Source organism: Lates calcarifer, linkage group LG12, assembly GCF_001640805.2.
Source record: "Lates calcarifer isolate ASB-BC8 linkage group LG12, TLL_Latcal_v3, whole genome shotgun sequence".
NCBI classification, from domain to species: domain Eukaryota; kingdom Metazoa; phylum Chordata; class Actinopteri; family Centropomidae; genus Lates; species Lates calcarifer.
In genome coordinates, this window is record NC_066844.1 from 24,207,556 (window position 1) to 24,232,421 (window position 24,866).

The 24,866-nt window shown below is 37.8% G+C and overlaps 2 protein-coding genes, 2 long non-coding RNA genes and 1 pseudogene across 4 annotated transcripts in view; 3 read left to right on the forward strand and 2 right to left on the reverse strand.

Annotated features, from left to right (window-relative positions):
- LOC127143087 (uncharacterized) overlaps window positions 1–1,799 on the forward strand; it is a 51,250-nt gene extending 49,451 nt beyond the window's left edge. The window contains exon 5 of the long non-coding RNA XR_007814270.1: window positions 1,397–1,799. This is a non-coding gene — a long non-coding RNA (uncharacterized LOC127143087). The remainder of the gene's footprint in view (window positions 1–1,396) is intronic.
- LOC127143086 (uncharacterized) lies at window positions 136–860 on the forward strand. The gene is made up of 3 exons (XR_007814269.1): window positions 136–301; window positions 549–586; window positions 700–860. It is a non-coding gene; the product is annotated as an uncharacterized LOC127143086 (long non-coding RNA).
- A 4,832-nt stretch (window positions 1,800–6,631) lies between the features above and the next one.
- On the reverse strand, window positions 6,632–8,279 carry LOC108889870 (green-sensitive opsin-like; annotated as a pseudogene).
- Window positions 8,280–13,301: 5,022 nt separating this feature from the next.
- Window positions 13,302–15,684, forward strand: LOC108889869 (green-sensitive opsin). The gene is made up of 5 exons (XM_018686525.2): window positions 13,302–14,011; window positions 14,128–14,296; window positions 14,419–14,584; window positions 14,700–14,939; window positions 15,052–15,684. The coding sequence occupies exons 1-5, from the start codon at window positions 13,627–13,629 to the stop codon at window positions 15,148–15,150; spliced, it is 1,059 nt and encodes a 352-aa protein (XP_018542041.1). The 5' UTR covers window positions 13,302–13,626; the 3' UTR covers window positions 15,151–15,684.
- Window positions 15,685–19,145: 3,461 nt separating this feature from the next.
- Window positions 19,146–24,081, reverse strand: synprb (synaptoporin b). The gene is made up of 5 exons (XM_018686517.2): window positions 23,698–24,081; window positions 22,959–23,086; window positions 21,087–21,285; window positions 20,792–20,983; window positions 19,146–20,705 (listed from the first exon to the last, which is right to left on the reverse strand). Exons 1-5 carry the CDS (start codon window positions 23,719–23,721, stop codon window positions 20,328–20,330), a joined length of 921 nt encoding a protein of 306 aa, XP_018542033.1. The 5' UTR covers window positions 23,722–24,081; the 3' UTR covers window positions 19,146–20,327.
- Between the last annotated feature and the right edge of the window lie 785 nt (window positions 24,082–24,866).

Genomic DNA, 24,866 nt, shown 5'->3' on the forward strand with positions numbered 1-24,866 from the left:
AAAAATGGTCAAAAAATGTCATAGTATAGTAAGGGGTCAAAAATGGTCATCAAAAAAAGTCATAGTATAGTAAGGGAGTCAAAAATGGTCAAAAAATGTCATAGTATAGTAAGGGGTCAAAAATCGGTCAAAAAAATGTCATAGTATAGTAAGGGGTCAAAAATGGTCAAAAATCATCAAAAAAAGTCATAGTATAGTAAGGGAGTCAAAAATCATCAAAAAAAGTCATAGTATAGTAAGGGGTCAAAAATCATCAAAAAAAGTCATAGTATAGTAAGGGGTCAAAAATGGTCAAAAAAATGTCATAGTATAGTAAGGGGTCAAAAATGGTCAAAAAATGTCATAGTATAGTAAGGGGTCAAAAATGTCATAGAAAAAAAAATCAAAAAAATGTCATAGTATAGTAAGGGGTCAAAAATCATCAAAAAAAGTCATAGTATAGTAAGGGGTCAAAAATGGTCAAAAAATGTCATAGTATAGTAAGGGGTCAAAAATCATCAAAAAAAGTCATAGTATAGTAAGGGGTCAAAAAATCAGTCAAAAAAAAGTCATAGTATAGTAAGGGGTCAAAAATGGTCAAAAAAAAGTCATAGTATAGTAAGGGTCAAAAATCATCAAAAAAAGTCATAGTATAGTAAGGGGTCAAAAATCATCAAAAAAAGTCATAGTATAGTAAGGGGTCAAAAATATCAAAAAAAGTCATAGTATAGTAAGGGGTCAAAAATCATCAAAAAAAGTCATAGTATAGTAAGGGGTCAAAAATCATCAAAAAAAGTCATAGTATAGTAAGGGGTCAAAAATCATCAAAAAAAGTCATAGTATAGTAAGGGGTCAAAAATCATCAAAAAAGTCATAGTATAGTAAGGGGTCAAAAATCAGTCAAAAAATGTCATAGTATAGTAAGGGGTCAAAAATGGTCAAAAAATCAAAAGTCATAGTATAGTAAGGAAGGGTCAAAAATCATCAAAAAAAGTCATAGTATAGTAAGGGGTCAAAAAATGTCATAGTATAGTAAGGGATCAAAAATCATCAAAAAAAGTCATAGTATAGTAAGGAGGTCAAAAATCATCAAAAAAAGTCATAGTATAGTAAGGCATGAAATGTCAAAAATCATCAAAAAAGTCATAGTATAGTAGGGAGTCAAAAATCATCAAAAAAAGTTATAGTATAGTAAGGCATGAAAAATGTCAAAAAAAGTCATAGTATAGTAGGGGGTCAAAAATCATCAAAAAAAGTCATAGTATAGTAAGGCATGAAAAATGGTCAAAAATGGTCAAAAAATGTCATAGTATTGTCATTATTATTATGTATCAGAAGTGAATACGGGCATTTTAGGAAAGGAGAAATTGATTTATTGATCAATTTCTGTTATTAACCTGTGTTCTTGTCTTTTCAGGAGATGACAACAGCAGCTGAAGACCTGAAGTGGATGACAAACGAGAAACGTGTTACGAAGCTGTTAATGAGATAAAAGACCTCCACCAAACAGTGTTGGTTTCCTGTTGTTCAAGTGAAAACATGGTTTTGTAATGTAGTCATGGGCATATTTTCCAAAGACTAATCTGTCTAATTAACACCTGTGAGAACATTCAACTGCTTATGATACAACTATTTAATTAATAATTGTATCACAAGCAGTTAAGTGATCACAAAAATGTTTCGTAAACATGTTCATCTCTGGAAAATGTGCTCATAACATCATTAACCCTAAGCAGCTCTAACAAGTGTTTCCTTGTGGTCAAATGTCCGTCTTTATCTTTGCTGTGATCTGTTAAATGTTGTCTGGAATAAAATCATTACAAGTATCTTCCTAAACCTTTCAGTTGCATTTCTTCTTGAAACTGATGTTATATAAATCATTTTAAGAAAAATGTAATGATTCTCACGTTTAAATTTTTTAGACATTTTTTTAAGGGTTCAAGGGTTATAACTTTACTTAACAAACCTGTTTTTTTAAGGTTTAAATGTTTTATCCTTATTTTTTAGATCTATTCCTTTACTTGAAATGTATTTGAAAATAATTTTATACCTATTTATTTAAGGTTTTAAAGGTATTTTTAAAGGTTTTATACTTATTTTATTAGACCTATTTATTAAAAGGGTTTCTATTCTACTCTATTTTTTGCAGCTACATTGTTGAAAAATACTAATTAATACTGATAAGTTACAAAAGCTTAAATTTGTTGCTATTTGTTCCAGACAAGAAGTTTTAAAGTGTTAAACTGCAGCTGAGATAATGACAGAGTCAAATTGTAAAGAATAAACTGAATAAACACTGACCTTCTGGAAATGTCTTCACGTCTGTCTCTTCTCTCTGTGACTGAATGGTTGAAGTTTGAATCCTGTGGAGAAAAATACAACAAACATTATATAAAGATGTGATTTTTAACACACAGGCAGTTTCTGGGTATTGAACTTCAAACTGTCAAAAGATAGAGAAGTGAGAGTCACTAAATCTACAAAGAAACCAATGTGGACTAACTGGTTCTGGACTAATCTTAACTACTCCAATAGTCAAATTTGCTTTATACACAAAGAGAAGAAGCTGCTCTGACTGGAGAACTGACTCCACCAGCTCCTGATATTCACACAACAGTGGATGGAAATGTTTTTTTTAGTTTAGTTTTTTATTTAGTTGATAGAAGCTAAATGACAGAGTTTCTAGTGTGACACTGAACTGAATAAGTTCTTCACATATTTATAATTTACTGTACTAATGAGAGAGGGAGAGAAATTGTGTGAGAAAGAGGGAGAGACAGAGATAGAGAGAGAGCAAGGAAGAGAGACAGAGGTAGAAAGAATTTGAGAGAAAGAGTAAAGTGGGGTACACACCAAAAGATAATCGGGCCAATTATCGTCCCAAATCCCAATCAAAGTCTGCAAAGGTCTGATTATCGGTTTGTTCTAAAGATGATCTTGTCAGATTGTCCTGTGGTGTGAGGTGTGTTCAGAGTGACTTTACCCTCCCTGATCTGCTCTAAAGACAATTGGAGCCGCCCCAATAAATTTAAACATGTTCAATCCGGTCAGAAATCCTATTGTGTGGGAGGAACAGAGGACAGCCGAGCATGCTCTCTGTGGATTGTCACATGGAATGGAATGATAGCCAATCAGGAACCAAGGTGACTGAACATGGAAGCACAACAAACAAGAGATGTTGTTATCCTCAGTTATGTTTGTCTACTCTAAAGACTTGTTTGACTGTGTGAGATTTGGAGTTCTGAGTCCAGACTATGGTTGTTGGTGGTGAATCTGGTAGTGTGTGGTGAAGCTGTGTTGGTCTTCTCTCTGCACATCACACACTATAAGAACAAAACTGTGAAATCTGACATCTGTCGTCATGTGTGTGGTCTCTCACATTTTCTACATCTGCTAAGATTTTTTAAATCTGTTAGTGTGAGCCAGGCTTAAGAGAGCTAGGGAGAGAGACGGAGAGAGGGGGGTGGAGGGCTGAGAGTGAGAAGGAGCAAGAGTGAAGGAGAGGGAGACAGAGATTATTTTTGAACTGTACATTCATGAACTATGTAAATAAACTTTATTCCCAATATTTATTGCATGCCCTCATGACCCTTTATTATTAAGTGGGTTGATGCTGCTGGAACTGTGAATTTCCCGTGTGGATTAATAAAGTATCTATCTAATCGAATATAATCTAATCTTTAATAATGGGTGAGGTCTTTTTGTGACAAATCAAACTATTCAGATTTCAGATTAATCACTGAAGATATATAATTTAATGTCAGTGCTCTGTGTTGGACAGCTGATGTGTAAAGCTGTTTGTGAATTACCTGGAGGCCTCTGTCCTGGTCTCAAAGAACTTCTTCATTGTACGAAGACTCTGTGATTGTGGACGAAGTGGTGACACCTGAAAATAAAAAGAGAAATATACAAAAATATATAAAAAGCTTAATACACTATGACCTACTCCTCATCAACAGTTTAACCATGCAAACAGATAAATACTCAACATACAGCTGACCCAGAACATTTCATAGATGAAAAAAATCATAGATGAACAAACGTTGCACACGTCAGATCAGAATATCAGCCTTTTTTTCTTTTTCTTTTTTATATGCGCTATCTGCTCACAGTGGCTGTGCTGGCAGAGAGAGGCTAGCTCTAGTCCTCTCCTCCAACATCAATATATAGCAGTATAGACATCTAACACCCTGCCAAGCTAAAGTGTGCAAACTTGAGCAGGTGAGGTAAAACATGCACTGGAGCCCAGAGCTGGTGCTGCGCCCACAGAAATTAGACAACATGGTTGTGACAGAAATAATCATTGATTAATCAGAAAAATAATCAACAGATTAGTCAACTAGCAAATCTTCAGCTGCAGCCCTAGAATAAATTAATTATGTTATTAGAATATGACTATCGATCCCAGAGAGAGAAGCAATTTTAAAGATAGTTTTTCTAATAATTTCTAACGGTAATCTCAGCTCATACATTGTGTCCTACTGTTGAGGCTTAAAACTTGTGGAGGAGCACAGAGTTAAAATCTAGTTTTCAAGCTTTTATACAAAACTGAGCTCAATAAAGTCTCAAGTCACCGCAAACAAATAATCAATCAATAATATACACAACAGGGGATCAATGGACAGATTACTGCCACAAAGCTACAAAGACACACAAAACGACAGAGTCAATCCGCTATAAACTGATTTATAATGACCAAGATGAGACACAAAATTACAAAGAAGCAGTAAAATGTCTGCAAAGTAATTATAGAGATGCAAACGGAGTAAACTGACTACTAAACAGTTACCACCCTCCACAACTCATGTAGGGGACAGACACAAATACACTGTTACCCACGCGATATAAACGGATGAAAACGTAATTTAAAAACATAATGCTGACGCTCTCCGATAGCCTTAATGCTAACGCTAGCCGCTAACACAAAGTTACAGAGACACAAAATGACAATAAGGTGACAAATACAACAGGAAAAAAGCTCGTTGTGTTTTCACTCGTACATGTTGGGGGTCCACAACTCATGTCACGGACGCCTCAGTGACGGGAACACAAAGACAAACGACCGAAAAGGGAATTTAGATGAAAAGATGTCATTGAAAAAGAAGGCTAATGCTAACACTCGCTGCTAACGCAAATGCTAAAGATAGCCACTAGCTAGGTCGCTTCTTAGCCTTACCTTCGTGCCACAGGTCTGTTCAGCGTCCGGTCTCACTCTTGTTCGATAGAAAAGCAGCTCCAGAATTTGTTTTAGCATTCAGACCTCTCCGGTAACGACGTTTTTACACAGTACTACCAAACGGAAGCAGAGCTTCGATAACGACGTTCTCTCATAGTACTGGCAAACAGAGGCAATGGTTCGAACTTGGTTTAAATCTGCTTCCGACTTCGTTTCTCCGCCTCTTTGGCTCGTGACCATTGACGACATACGTCAGCTAACAGAAAAACGCTGATTGGTCGGCCCCACCTTAAAGACGGAGAGAAGCCTTAGATGAATTATAAGATCTGGCGGACAGCCATGCGCCAGAGGCATTATCAGTGCACAAAATCTGAAGGTGAAACTCCTTTATTTGTAACTGTTTTCTGACAAACTGCACACACATAAACTACCGCATATACATATAACTTTGAGAAGTTTTACAAAGATTAAAACTCAATGGCTTAAAAATATAAAATAAAAAATAATTTATAATGACTTTGTTTATAGCTGGAGGTGTCCAGTGGTTGAAAGTAAGTACATTTACTCAAGTAGTTATGGCTACTGCACTACTACTACTGTTCTATTCTTTTGAAGTGATGCTACTTAACAAGTCTACTACTCTACATTTTAATGTTGAAATAGTGTACTTATTGGTCTGATACATTTACTCTCCAACTTAAACATTAACATGTTGTTAACACATCAATTTATCATGTAGAAATGTTAAATTATCCGGTAATAGGCACCTTACAGTAAGGAGTTAAAAGTTCTACATTATGCTGATAATACTTACGTCCTCTAAATACTAATGTCAACCCCTAATCCATAGCTTCTTGTTTGCTTTCCGTATAGATTTTTGGTATAGTATTTGTGCTGGTAAGTATTTTTTTCTTCATGCACTACAAGCCCTGTGACTGTTGCAGGCTGTAATTTAAAATGCTACAGTAAAAGTTATAAAGTCCAAAGTCAGTCCCCACCACCACAGCATGTTCATTTGGTACTTCATCTGTTTTAGAATGATTAAGCTTCATTTGACATAAAATGCTATTAGTGTTTCCTGTGCCAGTGGATGTGAGACTTGTAACTCTGTGGTGTTCTTATCCCCACTCTTTTTCTTGTTAATTGGATTAACCTGATCTGGCTTTGCCACACTGCTCTTAGCACCGTCATGGTCGGGTAACCTCAACGACATGATCCTAGCATGTCTCCTGTGGGCACTGATGCCCTCTACAGACCGTCTGCAGAGGCATGAATTAAGATAAAGAAAATGTTCTGTATGTAAAGCTGCTATTTGACAAGAATAAAAACCTTGCAACTTTATGGTACTAGAAGCCTATTTTTCTGTCCTGATGTTTGAAATCAACAGGATTTTCAAACATTTTTATGCATGCATTTATATATTATATATATTATTTATATATAATATAAATATAAGTATATATCCATATACATCCATATACATCTGTTCACAGATCTTACAATTATTTGCATTGATTTTGAATTCACATTGTTTTCCAACATCCTTCAAATAAAAGGCAAAAAAAAATGCAGTTCATGAATTTGTTCCTGAACACTCAGTCCACTTTGGATTATTCCATATTGAAGAGACAGTGGAAATGAAAATGTCCAGGTCAAAGAAAATGTGTCTATGTTTAAGAGACAGAGGACACTTCTGTCTTGCTGGCAGAAACTGAGGTCTCATCATCCACCATGCCGCCCATTCCAATAGTGCTCAGCATGCAGTTACGGAACTGAAAAAGGTTTTTAAAAAAGGTGTCAAAACAACAAGCAGGTAATGTTCATCATGGTGAATCTAAGCACTGAAAAATGAAGATACGATCATTTTTATATTGACCAACCTGTTTGTTCATCAGCACGTAGATAACAGGATTATACAGAGCTGAGCTCTTTGCAAAGAAGGCAGGGATGGCTGCAGTCAGGGCAGTGAAGGCAGCTCCTTTGTTCATGAAGATCCAGCCAGTGAAAGTGGCATATGGTGTCCAGGCGATCAGGAAGCCAAAGACCATGAGGACGCACATGCGTGTCACTTCCCTCTCAGCCTTCTGGGTGGACTCTGACTCCTGCTGCTGGGCTGCAGCCTGAAGTGTTTGAGACCACACACCATCATCAAAATGGACAGTTTAGCTAAGGTTTAAATAATAAGTCTACTATACTCTAAGTGTATTTCTTCAAGATTTGGCTAAAAGCTAAACATATCATGAATTTAAATTTCACTTACAGCTTTGACTGTCAGCACAAGGCTTCCATAAGTGAAGAAAATGATGAAGACAGGAATGAAGAAGTGGACGACAAACATGTAGATGACATATGTTTCGTTGTTGTAGCCTGGGGCTAGGGTGTAGTAGTCAGGTCCGCAGGAGCACTGCATGCCCTCAGGGAGGTACCTGTGCGGTACCATTATTGCAAATAATTAAGACAATAGCCATATAAGAAGCTCTGCACATACAGTATGGACCAACCTAATGATAATGCCTTTACACTGTCATTTTCTTATGGATGGTTTGTCGAATCTTCACTATCATGTTTAGCATGAGTAAAAAATATAAATGTGAATCACCTGGACCAGCCAAACAGTGGAGGTCCAGCACAAGAGAAGGCCATGATCCAGGTGAAAAGGACTCCAGCCCCTGCATGAGTTCCAGTGAACTTGAAGCTTCCCATGGGTTTGCAGACAACAATGTATCTCTCAACAGCCAAGACGACCAGGGACCAGAGAGCGACTTCACCTGCAGAGAGAAAAAAGGGTATTTTTCATTCAACTATTGCCATTAAAAGTGGAAGTGATGGTGATGGTGAATCCAAAGCAGCACATGATGAGTCTGGCCACAGCCAGGTTGACCAGGATGTAGTTGAGAGGTTGTCGGAGTTTCTTGTTCTGGGCGGTGATGAACAGCGTCAGGCCGTTGATGGGAGTTCCAGTGCATATCAGGAAAAACATGTAGCAAGCTAGAACTTTGTACATGATCGGGTTTACCATGTAATACTGCGGGTATTCAAAAGGACTTCTAACAATCCCAGTCCTGTTGGACATGGGGATGTAGAAGTCTGTGCCACTGGGCTCGATTCCTCCTTCCCACACCATCTTCGGGTTGTTCTATCGAGCTTTTTCGCCTAAAGAGCCCAATAGTACTGATGGACACAAGAGACTGAGTTGTGTGGTGTGATTTATATAACTAGCCACTAACCCTATTTTAAAATGCCAAAATGGGATTACAGGATTGTGAGGTAGTGCAGGAGGCAGGAGGCAGGAGAGGCTAGTAATTAATCTTAACAGCATGGATAGAGAGGCCAGTGTCCAAAATTCGGTCAGTAGCTTTTAGCACAATTATTCTCTTTTAACTTATTCTGAACAAGCAAATTAAACCTGAAATCATGAGGGGAATATAAGTTTACTATCATTATTTAATAACCCGTCTATTTTGAGAACATTGATATACGTGCTGATCTATTTGTTTTGAATATGAACCAATGGGAAAAGTAATAGATACAGTAGATAATGCTCTACTTGAACTAGAGGCAAGGACACATGCACATGTGTGTTCTTGTGTGATCTATGCATGTGATGAGACAAGGAGAAAAGTCTTGCTCACTGTTCCACTAACCAGTTTTCTCACTACCCTAATTTGAGTTATACAAACAGGAGAGCTGGTTTCTTTTCTTACTTTCTTTCCCTCATTGTTTAAATACACTGGGCAATTTAAGGCCAAAAAACCAGACCAGCAATCTATCATTTTAACCATCAGCATCTGTCTCCACACAGAGGAACTGTGGGTGTCATTATCCTGATCAGATTAACCGCACTGTCTCACCTGCAGTGGCCTGGCTGTGATGCAGCGAAAGCTTGCTGTCACAGTCTGTAAAGAAAACATCGATCTAATTAATCTTCTTTAAGTCACACCAACACTATCAGTGGCCAGGAACATCCAGTATCAAATAATGCCCTCTGTTTACTTGAGGAGATCCCTTGTCTTAGAAGTCAATCAAAGTCAAATTAGGCCCTGAAGTCAGATAGTGACTGAACCAATTGCTGTTCACTGTCACGGTGTATGATCCGCAGCCTGTGATGTCTTGTTCACATAACGTTTAATGTAGTTAACATGACTACATACAGTGAAAGTACTCAAGTCACTTTTTTTCCACTTCCATTTAGTTTTGTTTCTGTATCTCAACTGTTCAAGGGTACATATGAATAAAGGCTAAGATATGTTTGATAATGAAACCTATGACTTTATCTGATCTCAACAGAAACCAAAAACACAACAAGACTAGAGATAATGCCCCTCAACCTTATCACAGTAAAGGTGCCTCTGTTGGCACCCTTGCTCTGCCTTGTCACCTTACAAATTAAGTGGAAGACTTAGAGCACCATTCGGTGTTAAGAACATTACTAAATTCCACCTGCCTCACCCCACCTCAAATCTAATTTTACTAATTTGAAGCTGTCACCATTTATAAAATAAGACTGTAACAGTAAGTGGTGATTCGACACGTTTGCAAACAAGCTCATAGTGTCAGTCCCCCTTTTAAGGATGTTTAAAGTATAGAGGGAGCATCCACATTCTCATGTCCAACAGCACTGGGAGTGTGAAGTCTTATATGAACACCCACAGTTATATTTGATGGATTTCTACGCGTTTGTCCTGCTCTGGAACTCCATCCATTGTTCCTGGACTAAGAAACTCCAGCAACCGCCCATCTGCATCCTGGTCAAGTCAGCTGTGGTTGGACTAATGATGAGCTCCTGTGGATTCACCATCACACCTACTAAACTGTCGGTGTTATCGAGGGATTCATGGTCACACTTGGAGGTAAAGTGCATACGAAGATATCAGAAACATCCTCTGTATACTTAAAGTTTCCCAGTTCTTTGAATTAATCTGCGTTTGTCAACCAAAGTGCCTTTAATATGTCCGCTTTCTTCTGGAACCTGCTGTATATGGTTTGATTTACACTGAACTGCAGCTACTTCTTGTAATAATAATAGCAAACTTTACTTATACATTGTAGCATTTTTGAAGACATTGTCACAAAGTGCTTTGTAAAACAATAGACTCGTGTGACATGCTAAAGGGTCCTAGCATCTAAGGAGCTTATCATCTTTGTGCCTAGATTTGTAATAGTCTTCATTGCAGAACTTACATTGTCTTCACCTGGATCATGACTTATGTTGCCTCACCCCCTTTGTGTAATGTCGTACAAACTGTCAAGTTAAAAGCTCATTTAAAAAATAGTAATTAAAGCACATGCAGAAACAGTACTTTAGAGAATAAAGCATGTTATCTGTACCATACAGAGTACTAAGCAAGCTACACTTGACAAATTACTACATTGTCTTTGTAATCATGATAGTTGATATATTTACCTTGATACTGTCACATTGGTGCATTCCCAGGTCTCCCATCCTCTTAACTGTCTTCTGTTATGGGGGCAATGAGCTGAGAATCAAAAACCATAGCGCAGTTTATATTCTTTACAACTCATTTGGTTAAAAGAAAATCCTTGTGTTAGCCACTTCTCAATGGATCAAGTGTATGAAGATATATATCACTGTGAGGCTCATATTCATGTTTGTATCAGGCCACCCATGCTGTCACATGACCTTTAATCTCTTCTAAATCACTTCAGACTGCAGCACAGCAGCAAGTCTGACAGAACTCAGAGGACTGAGAAAGAACTGAGTTTTCTTATGAACACTTCTCTTGGTGGTTGACTGGACTCCATACTCCACCTCCACAGGATGGAGCAATTCCTGCCTTCTTTGCAAAGAGCTTAGCTCAGTATAATCTTGTTATCTCTGTGCTGGTGAGCAAACAGGTTTTTTTTTTTTTTTTCAAACACTCAAACTAAGAATAATCATTAGCTACTTGCTTGCTGTTAATATTTGATGATGCTGATGATGCTGTCAGTGTTTGAATCAAATATATTTAATGTTTATAACCATCAGGAGTAAAATAAATCTTATTTTCTATTATGATAAACACACAAAATACTTATTTTTCATTTATACTTGAATATGTTAGGTGAAAATATACTATTGGTATAGCTTACCAGCATTGTTATACTTCACATTTCCTCTCCGTATGTGTACTTTGTACCACTGAAATTAGTGAATTGGTGGAGGATGAAACCTCAGTGTATACCAGTGAGACAGAAGTCTCCAGTGTGTCCTAACAATAAAGACATTTGCTCAGCTCTGGACAGTCTTCTTTCTATCTGATTTTGTATTTTGTGTATATTGACCAATTTGAACTGTTCAAATATATGTGTAAAACATTTGAAATGAATGGACATTGGTAACATGGAAATTATTCACTGAACTCAGTAGACCTGTGACCTGAGCTGACCCACCCCAGAAAAACCTTCTTTGAAGGGATTGTCAGACCCAAGCCATGGTCTTAAACCCAGCATGGGATTAACCACAGGTCTGTGGCATATTGGCATTTGTGGAGGGATTTTTGTCTGGAGAATTCAATCACTGATATTAAAGTACTGTACAGTATTTTAAATCCAATATAATGGCATGGTAATATGCAGTTTACTCTTTAGCCTTGAAAACATTTATTAAAAGTGATCAGCAGATACATGACTGAAGAGACAGAACGATCAAAAGTCAGGAAAATATTCTGATGACAACTTTACTGTAATGGAGAGCAACTGAGTATGTTGTTTAATATAAGAATTCATTTTAATCACCTGTACTTAACTTGAGTATTATTTTTTAGCTAATTTATACTTTTTACTTCACCACATCTATCTGACAACTTTATCTTATACTCATACAGGCCCACATAGAAGTGCATTTACCACATATGAAGCAGAGTATCACAATAGCAAGTTAAATACATAAGTGATGCAATAATACTATATGCTTAACCAGTGGTGAAGAAGTATTCCCTTCACTCCAGTAAAAGTAGCAATATCATAGAAATACACTGGCACGAAAAAAAGTCAATTCAAAAATTACAAAAAAGTACAAAAGTATCAAAATATACTTTAAGGACTACAAGTAAAAGTACTTTTGATGCAGAACGGCACATTTCAGAATATTTTTTATTCTATTGTAATTATTGTTGCATTGATGTGTAAAAGTGAAACTAATTCTCGTTACTTTATATTCAGCTGGACTCAACAAATTCTTGTCTTACTGTAACCTATGATAATAAAGAAGTAGTAGAATTAAAAGAACAATATTTGGCTCTGAATCAGAGAGGAACAGTGTGCTGGAAACCCGCTACCCTTCAAAATAAAGTTCCTCTTAAACAAAGGTGACCCACAATAGTTTAACATACAGTTAAACGTCCATCTAGAGACGACTCGGGACCTTTCTAAACGGGTACAGAGTCGCCTCAACAGCTGCTGAAATAAATTCAGCAAGCACGCACACAAGGAAGTGTACCCAGCCACCTACCGCCTGATGCTCAGACGCCAGTAAACGGGACTTACCCGATTTCCAGGCACTGGTTACGGTGTCCCCGCGGATTGTCATAATCTCCAGTGCTTGTCTGAACATGCATTTTGATTGTAGGGAGAAAACATATCTGGGTGATCGCTGTTGAAAAAAGTTTGGCGCCAGGCAGACGGCAGTCTGAGGTGGCATCAAGCGGCAAGAGGCTTCTCAGCAGGTGTGAGAGGGAAGTGCGTGACGGCTGAGCAAAACCTCTAATGGATCCACAGCATACACGTTGATGTGGAGTGCGTCTATCTCTACACTTCTAATTCATTTACTTTAATTTGAAAGGAACAGATGCAGCATACATAGAGAGTCACACAATTAGTCAATGCAAAGCATCACAACATTTACAGAGACTACTATAGAGACTATTTTATCAGTCATAATTAAAAAAAAACTTCAAATATTTCATCTACTATTCCCTCAAATAAATAAATAATTAGTGGCTTGATAATAAAAAAAATTGATTAGTACTTTCTTAAATGAAAACTGGAATAATTTTCATTTGGTACATTTAAAACCAATCACAGAAATACTTTTACCAGAGGTAGGGTTTAAAGTCTCTACTTCTAGGCACATTTAAACATAGGCTACCGTAAAGAGTAAGTCATAAGTCCATATATGAGAATGTGGTGTAAATGTTTTCTACCTATAACATCAAGATAAGGAAATGAGTTCAGGGATCTATCTTTATTGTTTCAAATGTAGGTTTCAAACAGTGAGGATATAAACATGTGACCCTAGGTCACGCTTCTTAAAGTCAATTATCAAACGGACTTGAGCTGTCCGCTTCCTCACAATCCTCTTGTAATCTAATTTTACCAATTTGAGGATAACCTCGGGAAGGTATAAAACAACACCCAGGAGTGCCTAAGCTGCCTGTGTGGGTTGGCTTACACCACTGGTAACTACTGAGTGACCTCGCACACTCTTGGTGCTATCCATCGACTGAAGCTCCGGCAAACTAGACAACCCAAAGATGGCTTGGGATGGCGGATTCGAGCCCAACGGCACAGAGGGCAAGAACTTCTACATCCCCATGTCCAACAGGACTGGGATTGTTAGAAGTCCTTTTGAATACCCGCAGTATTACATGGTAGACCCGATGATCTACAAACTTCTAGCTTTCTACATGTTTTTCCTGATCTGCACTGGAACTCCCATCAACGGCCTGACGCTGTTCGTCACCGCTCAGAACAAGAAACTCCGACAACCTCTCAACTACATCCTGGTCAACCTGGCTGTGGCCGGACTCATCATGTGCTGCTTTGGATTCACCATCACCATCACTTCCGCTTTTAATGGCTACTTCATTCTTGGACCCACTTTCTGTGCTATTGAGGGATTCATGGCCACACTGGGAGGTGAGACAAAAGAACTACAAGACTTTTAAGGAATTACAGAAGAAGTTATGTTTCCTATTTCATTGCCAAGTGTACAGTGTAAAAGACTTAACTTCTCTCATCTTTTCTCTCTGCAGGTGAAGTCGCTCTCTGGTCCCTGGTCGTCTTGGCTATTGAGAGATACATTGTCGTCTGCAAACCCATGGGAAGCTTTAAGTTCACTGGAACTCACGCAGCAGCTGGAGTCATTTTCACATGGATCATGGCTTTTGCATGTGCCGGTCCCCCACTGTTTGGCTGGTCCAGGTAATGCTCACATTCCTTTTTAAATCTTTAACTTTAGTGTAATGACGGTCTTAGATGTTGTAGATACAGAAGCTGTTTTAACTGAATGTCTACATGATTTTCTTTTCTTCAATGCTGCACAGGTACCTCCCTGAGGGCATGCAGTGCTCCTGCGGACCTGACTACTACACCCTGGCCCCAGGCTACAACAACGAATCATATGTCATCTACATGTTTGTCGTCCACTTCTTCATTCCTGTATTCCTCATCTTCTTCACTTATGGAAGCCTGGTGCTGACAGTCAAAGCTGTAAGTGAAATTTAAATTAGTAAAGCATATTCTTAGCCTTGTACCATGTACATAGTAGAATTTATTTAATATACTTACCACATGCTGAATATTCTTTTACTTTACAAAACTGTAGGCTGCAGCCCAGCAGCAGGACTCAGCCTCTACCCAGAAAGCTGAGAAGGAAGTCACACGCATGTGCGTCCTGATGGTCCTTGGCTTCCTGATCGCCTGGACACCATATGCCACTTTCGCTGGCTGGATCTTCTTGAACAAGGGAGCTGCCTTCACTGCCCTGACTGCAGCCATCCCTGCCTTCTTTGCAAAGAGCTCAGCCTTGTACAACCCTGTGATCTACGTGCTGATGAACAAACAGGTTGGTTAAGTTATGTTTTCTAGTTTACAGTCTTTGCTTTTTCTTCTTCATTCAGTCCTGAACTGTGCATATGCTCAGTTTCTGAATTTGCTCTCTTTCCTCTCCTTTTCAGTTCCGTAACTGCATGCTGAGCACCATTGGAATGGGCGGCATGGTGGAGGATGAGACCTCAGTTTCCACAAGCAAGACAGAGGTGTCCTCTGTGTCTTAATCATGATGACATCCTCAAATCTGTGGACATTTTCCTTACTGATTGCATCCACTTTTTAAAAGATCTCATTGAAAAAAAGTCTTGGAACTTTTGCCAAATGGATTTATGGATATGATGAACGGACTCTGGAACAAACCCACCAAGGAATTCTATCTGATCTGTTAATATGTACAAACTAACAAATGTAAGGAGATGCATTTTCTGTGGAGGTTACCTTGTACAGAATTTGTGTGCATGTGTGCAAGAGCACGGAAGTGTGCATGTGAGTGAGTGAGTGGAGTGTGAGTGAACTGTGACTCACTGTAGCTCACAGCAAGTGATGACAGTCAAAACACCTCAGTTTTCAAGTCAAACTGTAAACCTACACTTTCTGCGGTAATGAATGTGTAACCACACACGGGGCGTTTTGATGTACTTATGGGGGAGCATTTGTTTCACTGGTCTACCAGTGGCATTATTTTTATGTATTTTATGAAAAAAAAACAAAAAAAGATAGGATGGAGTAGATAATAAATGCATGCATGAAAAGAAAAATGCACTATTGTGTTCATTCAAGTCTGAACTATTTATGCTTTTTTGCTGACATGTAGTGTTTAAACCCAAGTAGAAACTGAGGTACAGAGCATTTTTACAACTAATAGCACTATACATATCCCATATATATTATTCTGACACACAGTATTATTGGTTTATTCCAATACCTTCATACTCAGCTTAGTTTTCCCTGTAGGTTAAGTAAAGTCAATTTTGTCTATAGAGAAAAATACCCATAAAAACACTTTAACAGGAACAAAAATGGAGAAACTTCAGCAAATTATTACTGCCTTTTGAAAAAAATCTTAAGATGGGACCCCCATATTCATTACATTCTCATCATGTCCCTCTTGAGTGGCAGACAAAGGTTTACCTTTTAAGAACTTAAAGCTGTCATGTCACAGCTTACCTGTCAACGATCCACCCTGCAGCAGACGTGGATATGTCATCACGCTATAATCCCACATTGTAATCCTGTGTGAATCCCCTAAATCTGCCATCAGAGCAGAGGACATTCCACGAACTGCTCAACCAATTAGTCCTGGTGAATTCACAGCACATGTGCACATTTTTTGAAACATGGCGAATGCAAGTTTAAAAGCAACAGAGAATTTCTTTAAATTGTATGAAAGCTATAGCTGAACACTTAAGTTGCTTAAAGTGTTTTCATTTCATATATATGTATATATATATATATATATATATATATATATATATATATATATATATATATATATATGAAAAATAATCTCACTGAGGGGAATGCACCAACAGGTCTTCAACTGGATCCAGTTCATACCTGGGTAAAGGTATTATTTTAAATTTCTTTCAGGTTCAGGTTCAGCACCTAACTGAAAATGTGATATATTTAGATGAACTGTCATGTTCATCTAAATATATTCTATATATCCTATGTCCTGGATGACTTAGAATCTTCAGAGTCAGTATAACAAACAGCATCGTTTTAGATCAAAGCCTGGCTGCATTTCTCTTAAATTTTACTGGAAGATGAGATGAGATAACACGAGAAATTAAATGAATCTCAGAGAGTATGAGTATTTCCCTCTAAATGCAAAGGCAAAGGCAAAACTACATTTTTTGAATTCACAAAGCTTAAATAGTCCAAATAATTAGCTGTTTCATATGGCTTGGTAATAAACAAGCCTCTACAGACTACATACTTTGAGAATATGCATATTATTTAAATGCAAATCTTTATTTAAAAATCAATTGGCAGGTGAAATTCTAATTCAAAAATCGCTTTGTGGTTTGCAATAAATATGTTCTTTCTCATCTCACAGTTAACCAGGTGAAGAAGGGCGGTTCATGTGGAAATAATTTAATGGAGGGACTCCTGTGTAGTCCATGCAGAGAGACACTGTGAACACTGTTAACCATGTCACATATGCTGTGGGAATTCTGTGGACTGTCACGACTCATGTATGCCACATTTGGTGTGATGTTATACCACCCCCTTGAGGCCAAAGTCATGACAGGTAACCCTGACATCATATCTGCAGCGCAGTGTGCTGTACAATGTGGTTACAGACCATTTATCTTAAACTCTGAAAATTGAAAATTAGGCATTATCCCTGCGCAGGTGGTACAAACTGTGGCATATATTAAAAGTAAAAACCCTTCAAGCAAATGGAGTTAAGTGTTTTAAAAACTGAAAGCAGCAGGATCCTCGGGTGGAGAGCTTTCAGTTAATAAGACAGGTGGATGATGCCCCCTGCAGGTGCTTTCATAGAAATGAAAAATGTGTCTAAAATGTTCCAGATCGTGTTCCACTTGCAAATAAAACTCACAGCATTTTCATTTTCCTCAGGGACATACAGACATAACCCACGATAAATGTTACACACCAGTCTATAACATGTTACAGCTCAGAGGGGATTAATTACATATAAATACAGCCTTCTTCCATACCCGATAGGCCATCCATCTCATGATGTAGCCCTTTATTTCCTGCTGATAACCTGACCCTAATTGTCATGCTGTGGGCGCACACACTGTAATTTTCTTCAAAGAGCTTGCTCTGGACACCTGCATGCGCTTAGTCTCTCTGTCAGGGGGCCGGCAGAGACGAGAGTCGCCTCTCTTTGTTCTAATTGCTCAGATCAGATAGGAGGAGCAGCATACAGAGGTCTTAATAACAAACTTGGTATGCACTGAATATATTTCCAGGCTAATGTTCACTGTGAGGAGGCCTGGAAGAGGGTTCTGCTGGCTGCAACCTGCAGTGGATGAACTTCCTTGATAAGCTTTACTGATTAGATACTGTATTGATATTTTCAGTGTTATTATCATTTGTTGTTGTGTTTTGGAGCGTGTTATGATGCAATAACCACTACCAGTAACCACCTTAAAGAAAAAAAGAAAAGAAAAAAGAACATTCGTATTGTGGCTTTGTGGAAATTAGCTAACCTTACTGATTAACATGTATACCTGAGGGACAGAAAGAGATGGACATCCCTCTCTCACGACACAAAAACATGTGATAGGTGTCTTATATAGTAGCGTGTTGCCACATTATTTTTGCTTATCAGGTACTATAACCTTTTGACCTGCACTGAGAGGACAATTTCTGAGTTAGTGCCATGAGACAACATCATTAGACATTAAACAACTGTATAAGTAGTAGTCCTTAGTACTAAGGATCACAAACACAGTTTCTATTAAATGAAACATGCACTTTGACTGTGGTAGTTTGAACCAGCTGATTTTTTAACAATAAGACATTTCCTAAATAAAGCATTGATTTGTTTAAGTGGCCACTACAAAGTCTAAATTATCAGCCTTTAATTCACAAAATATAAACTACTCAGTATTAACACCTCTGATCGTTACTTATAAGATAAAACAACTGGAAGCCTGATAAACCCATGTACACAAACCTAACTCATTGTCATCAACAGATTTCAAACTGCTCAGGTTGTATGGAGTGGTAAGAGGTTTTAGGTATTAGTATTATGTTAACTGTCTTAGACAGGATGAAACTGACACCCTGAGAGATTATCCCTTTGGCCTTTGCAGCTGAGATAATCCCGATACACGGTGTGAAACATGCTTTTATGTCTGCGCTGGCAATAGTCAATATTCATTAGTGATTCTCTATACAGATTTCCCACATTTCTCTTTCAGTATTTCCTCACTTTTAGTCTCCTCTGCTCTGTCTCTTCCCCCATGTAAATGAAGCAATGCTCGCAGCTCTCACCATATCAGAAAAACCATGGTAACAGCAGCTCCACAGTGGATATGTGCACTTTGATATCAGTTACTGAAAGCCAGAGTATCTCTGAAAAAGTTTGCTGAGCAACGCTTAAGACAAACTTCAAGTTTAACAACAAACTCAATTCAATACATAGACACTCAGTATCTTCAACAGTTGATAACACACACCCCAGTTACTGTGCTCATTTTGAACTGCACCTTATGATTTATAGAGAAATAATATTCCTTTGTGAAATTACAGTACAGCTTTAATGATTGAGATGAATTATATATACAACAAGAGCACTTCAACATATTCCACATCCATCTTAGTTTAATATTGAAACATATTCTGTCTGAGGAGAATTCCTCAGTATAATAAAATATGACTATACATGTATTTACACATAAATACATACAAATAATAATAATAATAAAAAAACATGTTTAAGGTTCCACTGACACAGCATCCATTATCCATTTGAAATCAATATTCATTTAAAAAAGAAAGTACAAACAAAGACAGTGGGGTACAATGTTGATTAGAATAACAGGAAATCCATCAATAATGATAAAGGGAATAAAAGATACAATCAAACATTAAATATTTATAGAGAGAATTCTAGCACATTCATTAGGTATATTTCTGCACTTACACTGCACATATTTTCCCACTGAACATATGGAATAAAGTATGCAGTGCTTCTTCATAAAAACCTTTTGACTAAATAAGGGAAAGAGAAAAATGTTTTCCATTTACAGGTAAAAATGTTAACATGTAAGTTAAATTAAGTGTAATTAGCTAAAGCTCTGGTTCCTTCAGAAATTTTAATGCTTTTCTGGGGTAAAAAAGAGAAATATGTGGTCGTTTTTTAGAGCAATCCAACCTGCAGTGCTACTGCAGCACATGATTTGAGTAAATTGTATATTTAACATAGTGAATTGGATAGCAAATGGCAAAACTATGGTGGACTAGCACCAAAAACACAAGATACCCACTGACCAAATTTTACGTCAACTTATTATTACTTACTTATTTTTTTATATACTTAACTCTCAAATGATCACTGAGATATACAGAGCAAAAAGTCCACAGCAATATCTGCTTGTTGCCAAAGAGCAACTTCCAAAAATAAACAAACAAAAAATGCAAATAAAATCTTCTTTGTAGCCTTAAGTAATCATCTGTATGACTTTAAATTACTTCATTTCATACTGTAGCACAACTTGCATCATCAGGGACCATAAGCTCCACGTACATCAATTTATTCAGAGGGAATAAACAAAAAAATCTATTACATGATGAACACTATGTTTATCAAATAGATGCTGTCTGTGTTTTCATTTTATATTCACTTAATAATCAGATTGAAAATAACAATAACACATTTTTTATTCTGTTCACTGTGCACAGCTACACCAAGTTAAAATCACATCTCATTGACAAATATCATCGGCCCTTGAGAAACTACTTTGTTCTCCCTGTCATAAACTACTGGTTTACCAAGATATGTCTGTGGTAAGCTAAAGCTGACTTGTGACTGGTTGAGACTCAGTTGTCTTTGGACCTGCTGACCAAAATCCCCCTTCGACTGATTGAAACTGTCTTGTCTGGAGGGCTGTGGGCCAAAATTGTCGTCTGGCTGGTCGAAGCTGCTCTCGCTGTAGAGCCGCTGTCGCATTTCACTGGAACGTTTCCCGGAAGCGCTCCTGGTTGGGTATCTCTGACCTGTCTTGTACCAGCCTGTCTCCTTGAAGACAAACCAGATATTTCCAACCCAGAGGACTACATTAACAAAACCAAAAACCTGGGAGACAGAGGAGGCACAGGAGTGAGTGGCTTGTTTTATCCAGCTTTGCATTTTAACCCTTCATTTGTTGACTGCACACCTACCGCAGATGTATTGAGACGTGACCAGAGAGGCTCCTGGGTAGCTGTGCATTTGTTTTCCTGTGCTCTGCAGGCTGAGATGAGCAGAAGCACCTGTGTTGGGTTTGTGGCCGTCTTGATATCAGAAAGAGCTTTGGCCCAACAGCAACTGCTGACCAGCCACATGAAGGAGAAGATGACTGTAACAACAAAATCCTGCTCAGGACAGAAGAACAGAAACGAGGCGTGAAGAGAGATAGTCACACACAGGATGAAATAGCCAGTGGATATAACAGGGAGGAGGTACAAACTCACTGACCACAAGAGGGCCTCTGTTGTTCTTCAGGTACTTGTTCTGGTAGAAGACGTACACAATGGTTGCCAGCAGAGAGTACAGGAAAGCAAAAACACCAACAGTCACGAAAAACTGAGCAGCTGAAGAATAGTCACCATCCAGGAAAAGAATCTCCTCTCTTTTCAACTCACACAGGGGAGCTTTGAAATGCACTTGTTGTAATCTAGAAGACAGAAAGAGGAGGTTTTAAAGTGAAATGAAAAAGACAGGTTGGTATAAAACTGACATGTGAGGGATTCACTCTGTGGGAAACATGTCACTTTTTGCCGCCCAACGTTCAGTGGCACTTTGAGAGCACTTTCATTAGCAAGCTGGTGGCTAAAAACAGGGAGCTCAAAACAACAAAGGAATAGAAAAAAAGGAATATAACTCTCCCATGAGACTTCTGTGAGTTTTGGTTTGGTCAACAAAGAGAGGGAGACTCATGAAGAAAGACAAGGAGTTCTGCAAGTTGGCCTTTCTGTATGATAAAGGGAAGGATGTGGTAACACTTTTTTTTAAAAAAGAAATTCTGTGGATGACCTGATATCTCTGGATCTGAGCCCAAACATACTTTACTACTTAAAACACATAGAACACTGGATTGTGCTGGAAACCATTTGGATTCTACATTTACACCTGTATGGAGTGGTTTCCACTGAACTAACAAACAAACATCAGTGTCACGCCAGCTGAACTGCTAATTAGACACTTGGCCAGCACTCACACTGACTCTGAGGGATGGAGCACGGGGGTGGTCGATCACACTGCTGCTGCACTGCTGCAACAGCAGCAAGTTCACAACCACAACCACATCTGCAGTACACCATTACTCATCCAAATGAAACGGTAATCACGATCCAGCCTCTACATCCAATGAAGTTCTGAAATGTTAAAAGATTCTTTGAATCAGTAAGAGTAAAACAACTTTAATCATTATTTGTGTGTTTTTCACCAGAATCAAACTCCTTTCTTTTCCTTGAGATTCTTTTGTGTGTTTTTGATGAATCACTTTCGACTGAAATACAACTGCATTCTATACTTTCATGGAGCATACTGAAACCAAATGATTTTCTTCATGCTTTACTTAAAATAGCAACAAATCTGACAAACAAGAGTTGCTCTTTTCTCATCCTCCAAAAAGTAGTGTTTGAGATGGTTCAGAGCCCACGTAGGTCTGCAGCCATGAAAATGAAACAAGATACAATTTTCTGTTGCCCATCAGCCTCTCAACAGATCTCTAAGCAGTTACATCAAAGTTGCAGGTACACGCTTCAAAGAAACATGTAGCAGGAAATTGCTGTAATATCACAAGAAAACCATCTGAGGTTAAGACTTGACTGAAAGGACCCCAGGTACAGTTTCATTTAATGATCCAGTGAAACGTTTTGTACTCTGGGATTTGAAATTGGGCTGGTTTCCTACTCAGCTGTCCAGCTTCCTGATCTGAAATTGGGCGAGCTTCAAGAGAGAACAGCTCCTCTCCACTGAGCCTGACAGCATAATGGAGTCGAATTGTGCAGTTTTTAGATCTTTTTTTTTCTGCCTGACCACTTTCCTGAAATGTGCCCAGATGATTATCGGGGACACGTCTGGTTAGGTTGAGAGCATAATTTTGGGCGTCTGGTAAAATCTTCAGTCCTCGGCATCCATCACATTATTATGTACAAAGGTAAAATTATTTGATAACTAATATTTGTTCTTTCTTCATATATTATGCATTCAAGACAAGTGAATTATTTAAAGGGATCAAAGGTCAAAAGTAAAAGTATTGAATACAAATAATGGGAGTTTTACTGCCAGAGGTTTGGGCGTTTGAGGTGAATGTAATGTCAAAGAAAGCAACAACTACTTTACCTGAAAGGATAACTGAAATCAATGTTGATGCTGAGGTTACTCTGCCTCCTGTCTGCACTGCAGTCCACTTTAACCTGGAGGTGACCATAGTATCCTCCACATGTTGCAAAAGCACAGATGGCAAAAATCTATGAAAACAAACAAAAAAAGGTCACAAAAACATCACCATCAACTGATAATTCATTCATTTGCTTAATCTGGTATCACTTCTGCGTGTGGCTCCCTGCATAATGCATACACATCAATAAATTACAGGACATATTATTAAGATTTGTAATTGGTTTGAAAACAAAACCTGAATAATTTAAAGGTCGGAAGACAACTAACAGAGCTGCTCACTGTGCACTGGAGGGTGGCCACAGCAGCACAGTCATGCTCAGTTTGTAGATGTAATACACAACTCTAACTGCTCTCAGTCTGTATGTCTTTGTAGTTATTTCTCACCTGCAGAATATTCATTTTAAGAATGACAGATTTGTCATGTCAACTACTGTGACTAGCTTTTCTTTACTGATGTGTAACATGTTGCATCAACAAACTGTACTGATGGCTACACCAGACATTCAAGTTATTTTGCAATCAGCTAAACATAAAACGATTAGATGAATTAAAATACACCATTAAGATTACACTTGATATTGTTATTCATATAATGGAATATGGATTACAAGGGACGTTAAGCAGAATTCATCAAACTAAAACTAAATAACTGTTAAAAGACCAGAGGAATAAAACTTACCGGAGCAAATATGACCATACACATTTAAAAATCACAGAGCTCGCGTTCCACTCCGCACAGTTGTCGACAGCTTTTGTCACCGGGGTTGAAATGCTGCTGATGTTGACGGGAAAAAGAAGAGAGTGACTCTTCCAGCAGAGGGTAGGGCTGACAGGAAATATCTTCCCTAAGGAGGAGTCTGAGATCTTCCCTGACTCTATATTTATTTGCAAAACACCACAATAAACTGTAAATACCTAAATGAAGTAAAAAAAAATGTCCAATGTGTTGTTTATATTTGTATTGCTCTGAATAGCAGATTCATTCTCTTTGTGTCCACACAGTTGTTATTATTAGATATAAGAGCATGACAACATTGCTCTCAAAATATACTTTTCTAAATAAGGCCACACCATGAAAAAAATATAAATATCTGGGACTGGATTTTCAGCACATTATTAACCCAAAACTTCAGCGGTGGCTGCACAGAGTTGATCCTGGTCCCACAAACCTTTTAACTTTTAACTGATCAGATTTTGTGCACTTAGATATTTTATCATAAGGGTACTTGTCATCATAATCACAGAAATATGGGAGACTAATGATGTTTGTTTTTAACTGCCTTTGATTTGCTTTGCTGTGGCCTGAAAGTTATTTGGCACAAACAATTCATCTGAATTAATGAGTTTCTCTCTTTCTGAACTCATAAATGGTTTTGCGGGTGTATGATAATGTGAGGTAATTAATTGAATTCATTTGAATATACACAGAAAGCGAGCCATTTCCTCACCGAAACCTGTGTTGCCATGGTAACTTAAGTGTATTCCAAAATGTTGTTATGCTCCAGTGCAAAAAAAGACTCTCTCCAACAGTATAATAACCTTCCCTGGTACTCTTAAGTGAATATTTTTCCTAAAAAAACATTGGTTTATTTAACATGATTTAACATTTGAGGCTTTATGATAAATTGTTATGGATGCAGACTCAGACAACCAACAGTAAAACTCATAACTCTCAGGCTGCTTAATGACCTGCTATAATTTGACTCATATGGAGCTACATCAATATAGACAGACAAAAACATAATTAAAATGTATTGTAATGTTATACTGGGGTCTGATGAATATATTGATTGTCATTCCCTTAATTGTCTTTGTATTAATCACTGACAATTCAAAAATATTTTGTGA

Coding starts and splice junctions, on each gene's coding strand:
- LOC108889869 (XM_018686525.2), top strand. CDS start 13,627: ATGGCTTGGGATGGCGGATTCGAGCCCAACGGCACAGAGGGCAAGAAC. Junction 14,012..14,127: donor ATTCATGGCCACACTGGGAG/GTGAGACAAAAG, acceptor TTCTCTCTGCAG/GTGAAGTCGCTCTCTGGTCC. Junction 14,297..14,418: donor CCACTGTTTGGCTGGTCCAG/GTAATGCTCACA, acceptor AATGCTGCACAG/GTACCTCCCTGAGGGCATGC.
- synprb (XM_018686517.2), bottom strand. CDS start 23,721: ATGTGTATGGTCATATTTGCTCCG. Junction 21,286..22,958: donor GATTTCAGTTATCCTTTCAG/GTAAAGTAGTTG, acceptor TCTGTCTTCTAG/ATTACAACAAGTGCATTTCA. Junction 20,984..21,086: donor ACAACAGAGGCCCTCTTGTG/GTCAGTGAGTTT, acceptor TGTCCTGAGCAG/GATTTTGTTGTTACAGTCAT.